General features: G+C 31.5%; 1 protein-coding gene across 2 annotated transcripts in view; it reads left to right on the forward strand.

Moving 5' to 3' along the window:
- The first annotated feature begins 11,612 nt into the window (after positions 1-11,612).
- The window catches only part of LOC121257203 (dual specificity protein kinase YAK1 homolog), a 34,056-nt gene continuing 30,487 nt past the window's right edge, over positions 11,613-15,181 (forward strand). For both annotated transcript variants that reach the window (XR_005939173.1, XM_041158136.1), the window contains exon 1: positions 11,613-12,460. Coding sequence is in view for 1 of the 2 variants with exons in the window: in XM_041158136.1 (XP_041014070.1) it covers positions 12,281-12,460 (180 nt within the window). In the remaining variant the exon portion in view is untranslated. The remainder of the gene's footprint in view (positions 12,461-15,181) is intronic.

A 15,181-nucleotide genomic window follows, 5' to 3' on the forward strand; every position in this document is an offset into this window, starting at 1 on the left:
AGTTTATTTTTATATTTTTAAACTACCCCTGGTCAGAATATTTATGAAGGTAGAGCTTTAGGACGAGGCTTTGTTCCGAGAGGTGTGCCGCGTGATAGTGGCCTAGGTAATGTACAAAAATTTTAGATAATTTTTATGGCATAGATTTTGAGAAGTTTTAATAAATGCTTCCGTACACTCCCTTTTATGATCTCAATATTTTTTTTTTCTAAAAACCGATTTTATAGAATTTTTATACCTTGCGCTTTCTTTAGAATAAAAGAAAATATTTTTAACTCAAGTTCAGTTTAGTAGCACTCCTGCTTACCCAAAATTTTTAAAAGTGACTTTATTATTAACCATGGGAGTGGGGTGTTACACTTTCTTTCTTCTTGATAAGTCCACTCACATTGAGCTTGGCTTGGAAATCCAGTATGGGCCTGAGATATTTTATCCCCTCCAGGAAATAAAAAAAAAGTTGAGATAATAGTGTTAAAAGATAATATTAAAAAATACAAACTGAATTGAGACACAAAAAAAGAAAAGAAAAGAAAATTAAAGACTCGAGAATTTATCAAAAATAAAGAGATTTAAAAAAAATGAGGAGATATATTTAAAGTTATAAAAAAAAATTAAACTTATATAAATAATTTTCAGATTTTAAAATTACATAAATATCATCTAGATTGGATATTTACAAAAATGTAATCCAAAAGCAAAAAAATTGCAAAATTATCATTAAAAAGGTTTGGGATAGAATGTAGTCCAAAATTGACCGAAACAAGTCAGAATAAAGAACGAAATGAAATGAGTAAGTATCGAATACTATACAGAAACAAAAAAACTCGATCGTTCCAATTCAAACAAAAAGGAATTCATAACTATACTCACAACAACAAAGGGTGGTCACCATTGATATAACACTTCGCTTTTCAATAAAGACATTTTTAAAATTTTTAGAAAACCAGTGTATTACTTAAAGAAATTCATAAATCTAACTCACCTCATAAAATCGATTCTAAAAGATAGGATTGCTCATTTCTTATAAATATGTCCAAGACCTTGTCCATAGGCAATGTGAGATTATTTCTCAACACTCTCCCTCACATACATGCCAGTATTTTTTTTTATCCTTGTCACGAGGTAAGTAGTGCGGGCTCCCATTCGTCCTGTGGTAGGCTCTGATACCATGAAGAAATTCATGGGCGTAACTCACCTTATAAAATCAGTTCTACAAGAGAGGATTATTTATTGCTTATAAACATGCCCAAGACATTGTCCACATGCAATGTGAGACTATTTCTCAACACTACTAAACTTAAACTTAAAAACTTTTTCTTCTTAACGAAGTGCCAGATGCAAAAGATTCCATAAATAAAACAAATTTTATTAAATACTTAAAATCCAAAATAAAGTTTGCAGAAGCACTTATTTTTAAAAAAAAAATACTAAAGTTTCGTATACTTATCAAAATAATTTATTTAAACTTTAAATCATAAATTGAACATGACATAAACTATCTAGGCCTCTGTCTCGCCTCCCTAGGTCAAGTCCTATCCTACAGTCTCATCCTCATAAATGTCATCACATGTGGTGGTTTAAAAACATAAAAAAAAATTACAAAAATGAGTCGAATACTCAATAAGCAACACATCATACAGTAAACATAATAAACATCGAATTTTCTTGAAAAACGTGCATACTCATAAATACATACATAAATAACATAGATATGAACTTATTTTTCACTTATCATAGGTCGATACCCACTGTTGACCCTTGTGAGTTAAGGTTAGCGAATCTAAGTAGATTCCGATTCCTCCCATGATTGCGGGTTGTGAAATCCATACATAAGGAAGACATACTGGGTGCACTACCAGCATGTACGAACTGACAATGCAATATGCCCATAACAAATATACCATCTTTATATCATAACATAGGTCATTACATATCGTATCATTCATAATTGATCATAATCATACTTGCATACTTGTCATATCATAGATTGCAAAAGAAATCACATTCCTTCATAACATGTCATGATACAAGTATTTTTGTATCCGAATTGGCTTTAAATAAGGGGTATTTTGTAAAATATCTTATAAAAGTAATATAATTTTATAAAAATACTCTCATTTTATAACATAATTGTGTGAAGTGTTGTAAAAAATATTGTGTAAATCGATTTATGAATTGGGGGCTCAAATCGATTTTTGAATGCAAAATGATTTACACAATATTTTTTACAACACTTTACACAATTATGTTATAAAATGAATGTATTTTTATAAAATTGTGTTACTTTTATAAGATGTTTTACAAAATACCCCTTATTTAAAGCCAATTCCGATACAAAAATACTTGTATCATGACATGTTATGAAGGAATGTGATTTTTTTTGAAATCTATGATATGGCAAGTATGCAAGTATGATTATGATGAATTATGAATAGTACGATATGTAACGACCTATGTTATGATATAAAGATGGTACATTTGTTATAGGCATATTGCATATATTGTCAGGTCGTACATGTTGGTAGTGCACTCAATATGTCTTCCTTATCTATAGATTTCACAACCCGCGACGATGGGCAGAATCAGAATCTACTTAGTTCACTAACCCTAACTCATGGGGTCAACAGTGGGTATCAACCTATGATAAGTGAAAGATAAGTTCATGTTTATGTTATTTACGTATGTATTTATGATTATGCACGTTTTTCAAAAAAATTCTATGTTTATTATGTTTTTTGTATGATGTGTTGCTTATTGAATATTCGACTCATTTTTATAATTTTTTTTATGTTTTTAAACAACTCCAGATGATGACATTTATGAGGATGAGACTGTAGGACAAGATTTGACACAGGGAGGCGAGGCAGAGGCCTAGATAGTTTATGTCATGTTCAATTTTTGATTTAAAGTTTAAATAAATTATTTTGATAAGCACATGAGACTTTAGTACTTTTTTTTAAAAAAAAAAAGCGCTTCTGCAAACTCTATTTTGGATTTTAAATATTTAATAAAGTTTGTTTTATTTATGGAATCTTTTGCATCTGGCACTTCGTTAAGAAGAAAAAGCTTTTGAGTTCAAGTTTAGTAGTGTTGAGAAATAGTCTCACATTGCCTGTGGACAATGTCTTGGGCATGTTTATAAGGAATGAGCAATCATCTCTTGTAGAACTGATTTTATGAGGTAAGTTACGCCCATGAATTTGTTCATGGTATCAGAGCCTGCCACAAGATGGATGGGGGCCCACACTACTTACTTCGTGACAGAGACAAGAAAAAAATACTGGCATGTATGTGGGGGAGGGTGTTGAGAAATAATCTCACATTGCCTATGGATAAGGTCTTGGACATATTTATAAGAAATGAGCAATCCTCTCTTTTAGAGCCGATTTTATGAGGTGAGTTAGACTCATTAATTTTTTCAAGTAGCACACATTTTGTTTCTGTATAGTATTCGATACTTCCTCATTCCATTTCGTTCTTTATTCTGGCTTGTTTTGGTCAATTTTGAACTGCATTCTATCCCAAACTTTTTTAATGATAAATTTGCAATTTTTTTGCGTTTGGATTACATTTTTGTAAATATCAAATCTAAATGATATTTACGTAATTTTAAAATCTAAAACTTATTTATATAAGTTTAATTTTTTTTTATAACTTTAAATATATCTCCTCATTCTTCTTCTTTTAATCTCTTTATTTTTTATAAATTCTCAAGTCTTTAATTTTTTTTTCTATTTTTTTTTGTGTGTCTCAATTCAGTTTGTATATTTTAATATTATCTTTTAACACTATTATCTCAACTTTTTATATTGTTTCCTAGAAGGAATAAAATATCTCAGGCTCATATTGGGTTTCCAAGCCATGCTCAATGTAAGTGGACTCATCAGGAAGAAAGAAAGAGTAACACCCCGCTCCCCGTGGTTCATAATAAAGTTATTTTTAAAAATTTTTAGGGAAGCTGGAGTGCTACTAAACTGAACTTGAGTTAAAAATATTTTCTTTTATTCTAAAGAAAGTGCAAGGTACAAAAATTTTATAAAATCGTTTTTTAGAAAAAAAAAAATATTGAGATCATAAAAGGGAGTGTACGAAAGCATTTATTAAAACTTCTCAAAATCTATGCCATAAAAATTATTTAAAATCTTTGTACATGACCTAGGCCACTATCACGCAGCACGCCTCCCTGAACAAATCCTTGCCCTAAAGCTCTACCTTCATAAATATTCTGACTAGGGGTAATTTAAAAATATAAAAACAAACTAAAATGAGTCGATGATTCAGTAAGAAATCCATCGCAACGTAAACATACTTAATAAAAGATTTTCATAAAATATTTTATGATGAGCTTAAAATTATGACTGATCATACTAATACTTATGTTATGGCTGACTAATTTATCTGAATTAACTAACTGGCCAACACACTTAATCTTATGTACGAAGTTGTGCACCGGCCTCACGTCTTGCAGCCTCAAAGGGAGTTCCTGATAGTATTCTGGCATACTATGGCGGTCTACGCTTGAGTCTGTGGCTTGCACATCAATCCTTAAACTGCATTGGTACTATGCATCTGAATGACCATCTGATTAAATTGATCTGAGCTTATCTTACACTTGATCTTATGAAAACTTACGTGTTTTATACAACGTTAGATGCATGAGATGCATAATACATATATAACTATAATATGCGGAATGAAATATGATGAATGACGTACTTGCAAATGTCATAACATGCGTGGTACATAAGAACTGACTTCCAAAGAATTGGCTTTAACAATAATATATATAACTAGCTAACGTATGTTAATCCTAATTTATGATCAAGCTACTTACCTTGTAAAGTTGATTCCTAAAATTTTTGACAATAAATCCATCACGGTGCAATGGAGTGACGACGGTGGTTGTGACTAGGAGGGATGAAGAGATGATGGTGGCCTTACCGTATTTTATGGTGGGGGAGATGAGGCTACGACATGCTGAAGGTAAAAAGAGAGCTAAAAAAAAAAAAAACCTACGCTTGAAAAGGTAGGTGCATGTACAATGCATGAGACTCTATTTATAAGATAATATGAGTTGGGTTTAGAAATTTTAAGCTGAAGAGGATTCAAGAATTGTAATCCTAGTGTGTTTGAAATTAAAGACATACTCTAATATTTCATTTAATGTAGGATTGGGAGTGACTGAGACTGTGTAGCAAAATTTCAATCAGTGATGATTTTAAATTGAAATAAATTTTTAATGGTCGATCTTTAAATTCTAAAAAGAGTATAACTCGTTCAATAAATAATAAATGAGATTTAATCTAGTTATTGAGCCTAATTAAAACTTCTAATCAATTTCATTAATTTATCGTTCGTGAGCTTATCCAATATGGCTCATTAAATATAATTTAGGTCCAATAATAATTATCAATATTCTGACCTTATAATTATTGAATCAGTTGTTAGAAACTCCCCTCCTTATAAAAATTCCATCCTCGAAATTTGCTAGACCTCAAATAACTTACAATACTTATTCGCCACATGCTTTCCATGTCTCTTTAGTCCTTAATCATTTAGTCGAATCTAATATTCAAAAAATTTCCGATCGCGATCATATTTTGGTTTGATGCCTCACTAATCATTTAGGCGTACATGTTAGCTTGCTACGTGTTAACACTTAACCATCATACACCCCAAATCCAATTCAAGTCTAAACAAATATCAACCTTAACAATGGGATTGGTAAACTCACCCAACAATTATCTTAACTCCACATACAATAATAAATAACTAACTCGCATAAATAAAATTCTACAAATGACATAATAATAATAAAATTTTTCACCTAAAATGATAACCTCAATAAATCATAACATAAAACTCTTCAAAGTTTGAGTCCTAAATCTTACAACTCGTACTTGGCGATAGAATCGTGTTACCTATAAAACACAAGAGTACCACCAATCATCATGAAATACCATTTACTATACATAAATTTATATCATAACTTCAAAAATCTTCTAAATTCATTCTTCATTTCCTCAGATAAAACCCCACAAAAATACAAGACTATTTCCTCATGAACATATGCACCGTTAATCTTAAAAGCAAAATTTTCTGACTTCACCTTTACAAACTTCCATATCTCATGCTCTACAACTCTTTTATGTAGTAGGTGCATGTGTCTAAAAATATATCTGAAACTTAATCATAACAACAAAACAATAATAGTTCAAGATATCTAATGCAGAGCAGAACATGCCTTGGGGAGACTTTGGCCTATATTTTTTTTTTTTTTTAAATATCATTCTTTGAAAATTTTTCCTTTTTTTTTTTAAAGTCTACAGAATCTTTAAACCTATCTCTGATACCAACTGTCACACCCTGGCCCTATGGTTAATAATAAAGTTACTTTTAAAAATTCTTGGAGAAACATGAATACTATTAAACTGAACTTGACTTAAAAATATTTTCTTTTATTCTGAAAAAAGTGCTAGGTACATATATTTTATAAAATGGCTCTTTATAAAAAAAAACAAAAATACTAAGATCATAAGAGGGAGTGCGCGGAAGCATATATTAAAATTTCTCAAAATCTGTGCCATAAAAATTATTTAAAATCTTTGTACATGACTTAGGCCACTGTCAATGCCTCCCTGGGCTAACTCTCATCCTGCAACTCTTTCTTCATAAATATTATGACCTGGGTGATTTAAAATATAAAAATAAACTAGAATGAGTCGATGACTCAGTAAAAAACTCTTCATAATGTAAACATACTTAACATAAGATTTTCATAAAATATTTTATGATGAGCTTAAAACTATGACTAATCATACTGATGTTTATATTATGGCTAACTGATTTATTTGAATTAACTGACTGACTGGCCAGCACATTTAACCTTGTGTGCACACCGGCCCCACATCCAGCGGCCGAAATGGGAGATGTTGATGGTATTCTGGCAGCTATAGTGGACTACGCTTGAGTCTGTAGCTTGCACATCCACCCTGAAACTGCATTGGTACTATGCATCTGAAAGACCATCTGAGTAAACTGATCTGAGATTATCTTACACTTATTCTTATGAAAACTTATGTGTTTTATGCAACATGAGATGTATGAGATAGATAATATATATAACTATAATATATGGAATGAAATATGATGAATGACGTGCTTGCAAATGTCATGACATGCGTAGTACATAATAACTGGCTTCCAAAGAACTAGTTTTAATAATAATATATATTACTAGCTAACGTATGTTAATTCTAATTTATGATCAAGCTACTTACCTTGTAGAGTTGGTTCCTAAGATTTTCGACACAAAACCAATCACAGTGCGATGAAGGAACGACGATAGTTGTGATTAGGAGGAAGGAAGAGACGATGGTGGCCTTGCCGTGTTTCATGGTGGGGAGATGAGAGTACGTCATGATGAAGGTAAAAAGAGAGCTAAAAACAAAAAGCCTAGGCTTGAAGAGATAGGTGCACATGTAGTGCATGAGACTCTATTTATGGAACGGTATGGGTTTAGGAATTTTAAGGTGAAGAGAATTCTAGAATTGTAAGCCTAATGTATTTGAAATTAAAGACATACTCTAGTAGTTCATTTAATATAGAATTAAGAGTGATTGAAATTGTGTAGGAAACTTCAATCAGTGATAATTTTAAATTGAAATAAATTTCTAATGATCAATTTTTAAATTCTAAAAGGAGTCTAACTCTTTTAATAAATCATAAATGGGGTTTAACCTAGTTATTGAGCCTAATTAAAATTTCTAATCATTCTCAATAATTTATCGTTCGTGAGCTTATCCAATGTGGGTCATTAAATATAATTTAGATCCAATAAAAATTATCAATATTTCGATCTTAGAATTATTGGTCTGAGTGGTTACAGAAAGAGAGAAGGAAGAAAGGGACAAAGAGATGAGGAATGAAAAGAGTGTCAGGAGAAAAAGTGAAAATGTGACATAAATGAGAGAAGATGTGACATAAAACAATGGAGGAGCAGAGGATAAAGGGGGATTTTGCCATATGACTAGAGGAACTACAACAAAAAAGAGTTATTGGGACGATTTTTGTTTGGAACGAAATGAAAATCGTTCCAAAAAATGAGATGTAGGGATGAATTTCAAATTTAATACGTAAAAAATGACGGAAAGTGTTTACCATTTGAACAGTATATTTTGAGATGAAAATTTTTGTCACTAATAAGATAACCGTTCGAACATCTAGAATAAAAAGTTCGAACAGAATAAAATAAACATTCGAACAATAATTTGAAGCGTTTAGTGAAAAAATTTAGCAGGATATTGACTTAACGTTCAAACAATATACAAAAATGTTTGAATTCTAAGGTTAAACAATGTTCGAATAGATATTATTTATGATCGAACAGTAAATTGGTTTCTTCAACTTCAACTTTTTCAGCTTTTTAAACATCACGAGAGGGACTCCAGCTACGAGATCTAAACCAAAAGACAGAGCTCATATCTCCATTGTAAAACGAGGATGAGAGATTATAAAACAAGGATGAGAGACTATAAAACAATCACTTTATAGTGGATCCTCCTCTCTCCAAAACTCCCGTGGACGTAGGTTTAAAGCTGAATCACGTAAATCTGTGTATATCCGTCTTTTGTTTTTTCTGCATTTGTTTATCGCTCACCGCCATATATGTATTCACTGACATCGTACAGCCATATCGGACCACTGCCAGGGGCTCTACACTATACTGATTGAGGCCCGAATAGTTTCATTAGACCGAAAATAATTATTTCTCTCCTTCCGGCCTGTTGCGCTACTTTTAGGCGTTAACATTTTCAATATATATTCATTATATATATATAGTATACACACATAAATACATACATGATTTACACAGTGGCAAATCTACATAGAGTTTGAGGGGGCCATGTTTTTCAAAATTCCAAATAGCCCCTAAATTTTATTCATAATTCCATGAATATAGAAATTAGCCCCCCAAAAAGAAATTATAATTTTTTTTTTATTCCCATATGCTTTTTAAGATTTTGTAAAATTTCAATATACATAGAAATATCTCTATCTAATTTTTTCCTATAACTCATAGATTTTGTATAATTTCTATGTATTATCTATTTTCAAGGATGATGTCCTAATATTAGGAGAAATAATAAACTATTGACATTGACCCCAAAGTTTTTTATTATACAATATTAAGTTTTTTAATATAGAATCCAAAGTGAAAATACAAGAAAAACTATTTAATATTGATGATTTATATAAAAAATAATAGAGATGATTTATCCTCTAAACTTCATTGAGTAAAGAAAATTTTATTTAAGGTCTCGATTGTAGTATTCTATAGTGCTTAATGTGACACCAAAATAGATATATTTTGAAATTTGATAAACTAGCTTAAATATTAGAATGAAAGATGACATTCTAAAAGATCACTTGATAATTTCTAAGAATAAAACAATTCCTAAATATTTCATATTTACAAAAACAATAATGAATGAATATTATTCTATGAAGTATTGTCGTAAAAAATCTGAAATAGACATTAATTAAGTTATGTTTTTAAAATTTTATTTATACGTTATTTGGCAAATTATTGAGATTTAATTTTATATACAATTATATTTATGGTTTTGTAATATTTTTTCATTTTACATAAATATCTTGTGCGGTAGAAAAGTTGGCCTCTAAGAAAAATTACAGGTTCCGCCATTGCATTTTCATATACATGTATTTATTTTATTAATTATCAGTTTATATCATGTATCATGTATGTATGTGTATGTATATTTAGTTAATTCTGAAACAGTACACTGAAATGCACTGATATCGAAATATTAGATTCCAACGCTTAAATTGGAATGATCATCGGAATGGAAATTTAAAACATAAAAAATGATATTTACAATCATAAAATGCGTAAGCGCCATACACTCATTTTAAAAAAACTAAGTATGAGACCTATATGAAAAAATTAATTTTTTAAAAAAAATGATATTTGCAGTTATAGAGTGCGTAAGCGCTGTACACTCATTTTGAACAAATTGAGTAAATATGAGACCTATATGAAAAAATTAATTTCTTAATAGTGGATCTCACTATTTTTCAAAAAGAATACACGGCGCTTGCACAACCTAATATTACTCTTTAAATGTTGGTTGTGGGTGATTAAATATATATACACATTCTTTTGATGTTTTAATATGTTTTTTTAATACATTTTATTCTTTTAATTTATAATTTTTAAGTATTTAGTATTTTGAAGTTAATGTGAATTTTATTTTTCTTCATATTTTAATGTTTAATTTTCTATCTGTTTTTATCTTTAGTTTAGTTAATTTTTGAAGTGTTTTCAAACTTCTTTTCTATTTTATTGATTTATTATTATTATTATTATTATTATTATTATTATTATTATTATTTTATCATTTTTTGATACACGTCCTTTTCTGTTATTTATTTATTATTATCATTGTTTATAAAGTGGTAGCTGTATGTTATGCTAGCATTTTTCATTTACTAGACCAACGGAGTTTTGAAGGAGAAATCAGTTTGAAATGCCAATACAATGGCCTATTTTGAAACTTTTAGACCACAGGTACTAGTTTGAAAATATTTCAAACTTCAATGACTTGTAACTAATTTACCTTTGAAATAAATCAAGAATATAAGAGGAGACTAAAATTTATTCGAATGTTGAGAGGAGATGAAAAATTTATAAATAGTAATAAAATTATTTGTAAATAGTAGTAAAATGATTTGAATTAAAATGATTTATTATGTTTTAGGAAATGAGAGAGAAAATATTGAATAAAAATATTATAAAGTTAAAATAGTGTAAGAATATAATTTTTTAATGTAATTTTTGTTATGAAATTTAAAAAGTTGAATTGTTTTTTTGTGTTTTATTTAAAAATTTGAAAAAATTGTAATGATTAGGTAATAATTAGTTGAAAAAAAATTTAATATTTGAAATTGAAAAATATTTTTATTTGAATGATATTTAGAAATAAAATAAAATATTATAAGATGAGATAAGTTGAAATGATTATACAAACCCGAAACACGACACCTAAAGAATCCCAACAAAGATTACGTTCAAAGACGCAAAATGAAGATGACAAGGAATATGGAACTGAATTAATTGGTGCTTGTAGCTAAAAAGGGAACTGCCTAAAGCTATAATTTAAAGACCTTAATAAGATCACACATGACGGTATTACCATTACCGCCGGGTTTATACCTCAAAGATCGTAAGAATGACTTGCAGTTGCAATTGAACTTTATTTTTACCTTCTTCTTTTTTTTAATTTTGAAATCGTTAAATATTCTAAAAAAATAATATTATATATAATATTAAAATATACAAGTTTCTCATTCTCTTTAAAAGAAAAATAGATTTCATTATTAAAAAATAATTTCATCATATGAATTATTCATTTTTTTAAAATAGAATATGTGAAATTTAAATACGTAATCCGTAAAATTGTAAATATTATTTCTGTTCTAAATGTTGTGTTTATCTCTCTCAATTTAAACCATTCATTTGAATCACAAAATCGAAGACAATCTAATCAAAAAGGAAAATAATTGAAACAAACGAAAATAACGTAGAAATGGTGTGCGTAACTTATTTCTTAAAATTTTCAACCTAGGATAGATAGAGGGCTTGGTGTCGTGTAATCTGTGATCAAAAGCGGTTTTGTTACCATAAAATAACAAATCTAAAAACTATGTTTTAGAGGAAGAAAGTCGGTGTCTGTCGCCTCTTAACAACCAATTCTCACACACGCATCCCTCTCTGTCTCTTTCATCTCCCCCAGAATTCCTTCATCTATCAAGCTTGTTGGGTCGCAAGTTTATATCATTTATATATAATATCTCTTGTTGTCGATATCCAATTCTTCTTCTCTTCTTCCTGTTGATTTGTTGTTGTTGAGAGCTTTCTGTGATTGTAAAGTTTGAAAATTTATCATTAATCTGATTGATTACGTTTGATGGTTGTTTTGGGAGCTGGATTGTTGTGAGAACGATTCCTGTTAATGAAGAAGGATGGGATTGGAATCGGTTGGGGTTTGGGTTCGTTGAATTGGAGGAGGAGCTCGACGCCCAATTCGACAATCGGGTTGGCGGGTTGGTCCGATCGGTAATTGGTTGATTGAATCGTTTTTTTGTCGCTTTGTCTTTGTTGTGTGCGAAGAAGGTTATAGTGGAATCAATGTTGGAGGCATTGGGTGAGGTCAGTTTCTGGGTCGGTGCTTGATTGTGGGACTTCTGGGTCTGTGCCATGGATGAGGTCGGCCGTGTCAATGACACAAAAGAATCGGGAGGCTGTGGTACCGAGGAATTACCATCGTCATCGGCGGCGGTGGCTGGGGGCTTTGCTTGGAAGCCGAGTCAGCTCGTGTTTAGTCCTTATGAAACTGTGAGCAAGGCACGAACTTTGCGCGTTGTTGTACGAAAACCTGTAAGTGTATTGGCTTTTAGTTTCTCTTGCAATTCTCTTCAGTTTCATTTTCATTGTGCATGTTAAAATATGGTTTTGTGTATCCTGCCTGTTGTTTATAAATTGAGACGTCCATTGGCACATACTATGATAGAGCAGCTGCCTTCACAAGTGAACCGTGGGTCAATTTTGGAGGAGTAGGTCTAATGTGGGGGACTTAGAATGTCCTGATTCTCAGAGTGCAAGTTGGAGAGGGGTTTTTCATTTTTTTGTTTTTTAACATCGAAGTTGTTAAGTAACGAGACGTTTTTTTTTTTTTTTCCTTTGTAACTAACCTACGAACCACGTGATATTTGAACCTATGACCTCACCATCATTCCCTTCTGGTTTTGTTGGGGGGGGGGGGGGGGGGGGGGGGGGGGTGGGGGGGTGGGGGTGGGGGTGGGGGTGGGGGTGGGGGAAGTAAGGGGGGATTGGAAATGCCATTTGGCCTGAAGGCCTCTGACATTACTCCCTCAATGTTCAAGAATGCTTAGAGAAAGTTTATGTCTAGCGTTTTCATTAAATAGAGGTATTTCAGAAGATAGGAAGGGCCAGAATGTTTAAGATAGTTAGGCAACTTGTACACCGACTTCCTGCATACTTGGGCTACACCTATTTACTTGATTTAATAAAATTTCATTCTTACTTATCAAAACAAAAATAGTATTGCTCAAAAAAGTTTGCTTTATGCAGTTCCTTACAAAGAACCTTCAACTCCATTTTTAATTATCTGGTTCCTGAATATATTCTAAGATCGAACTTCCTTAAGATCATATCTCAACTACAAGATCTCTCTCTCTCTCTCTCACACACACACACACACACACATTCTTTCTTTTTTGGTAAGTATGGCCATTTTGGGTAAACATTTTCAATAATAGAGCTCGATGTATGAATTGTAGTAGGGTAACCATAACACTAACTGAATTGTAGTAGGGTAACCATAACACTAACTTTCATAGAAATATGTTCACTAGGAAAAATGTTAAATTTCCTTCCTCAGCCTCCCTTCCCTAAAGAAGTCCCTTTGACACGTATGTATAGATTCAAGACTAGTGAAAGTTGGCATGATGTTTATGGTGAGTTAGAAGACGGTTGTTGCGGTATATATAAGTATGGATGGTGGAAGTGATAATACTTGATTTTTTCTTGCTATATCTTCCTATGCAGATTGCCAGATTATATCGACCCTTTGTTCTCTTTTAGTGGCTTGCCTTCTCTGTTGTGCTACTGGCATATTGGTTTGCATCTCCTTGGTGTTGTTACTGAAGTTATTTATTTGAAAATAATGAGACTGATGGTGCCTTTTGATATTTCTCGGTATCGGTGTGCTCTAGCTTAGTAGGAATCCTTATGGCATGTCATTTCCTTATAATTGGTCAAAGGTCTGTTTGGATTAAAAGAGAAGGAAGTATTAGGCTCCATATACTCCTGTGAAGCTATATGGCCTTTGGAAAATCTCAAATTTGGTATCTGATTTGGGGAAAGAATAAAAACCTTTGAAGTATGCTACTTACTATCCAACTTCTGATTTTGATGTCTGATTTCTCATGTTTTAATCCCATTCTGAGTTAGATTTAATGGATTGATTGTAGATTTTCATTATTGATTGCAAAATCATAATTTACTCCTATGTCCAAGGATGCCTCACACTTTGTGGATGTCACACATTGTCCAAAATCATAACTTCCTTCTAACTTCATCTTTATATCACATGTTACCTCATCTTCCATCAAATGCTCTTCCTTGAACAGGGGGAATTTCCCCTTGAATTCTCTGAGATGCACTTGTAGAAAACTCCTTGCCGAGGGCCTATGCACCATAGGATTAGTCGGGACTTTGTTCTGACCCCTGGTGCCAATAAAAAAACAAGATGTTCTTCCTCGGAGAAAATTATATCAAATTTTATCTAGTTGTGGCTTTTGTAAGTCAAAAGATTTTGGCACCTTCAATTCTCTCAAGGGCTACACAACATGGTTGGAATATGGGGATAAAAGAAGGTTTTGAGATGATTGGATGAGAGATTGTGCACATGACATGGCTGTCTCCACTACCTCTATAATTATTAAAGATGCAAAGGGTACTTCATTGAACCTCTCAACTATGAAATGGAAATGCCAATAACGCTCTAAACTCTCCTCTTCAAGCTTGAGTTAGATGTCCATCATGCATATTTTGATATAGGTATCTAGAGGTTTAGATGAAAACATCTCCTAGCTAACAATTTAATTTAACTTATAAGCCATAACCTTCTTCATAACCATATCTTGCTCGAAGTGATAGTCAACCTCAATATACTTTGTCCACATTAAATATAGGATTAAATTCCCACAAGTTGTGTGTGCAATGGCTTTGCTTTCCACCTTCTCGTTAATGTTACGATGTTATTTTATTTTATTTGAAATTATGCTTCCAAGCAGCAATGTTACCTCCATACCAAGCTTAGACCTCCTATCAAGACAATCACTTGTGTAATCTACATCTAGAAAGCAAATGATATCAAGATTATAAGAGGTTTTAATAGAAAACGCTTTTAAGAGTAGAGTAATTGAATATACTACTCTCCTCTCCTATTTTTTTATCACACTTTGTAAATGTGGCCTTTTCCATCACTATTGGACCATCTCTTAAATTTTTTTTTAAAAAAATAATTCAAAGGTTGGTGGGCAAAGCCACCTCATAATAGTGGGATAAGAGCAG

The sequence above is a fragment of the Juglans microcarpa x Juglans regia genome, chromosome 3S (genome assembly GCF_004785595.1).
Source record: "Juglans microcarpa x Juglans regia isolate MS1-56 chromosome 3S, Jm3101_v1.0, whole genome shotgun sequence".
NCBI lineage: Eukaryota > Viridiplantae > Streptophyta > Magnoliopsida > Fagales > Juglandaceae > Juglans > Juglans microcarpa x Juglans regia.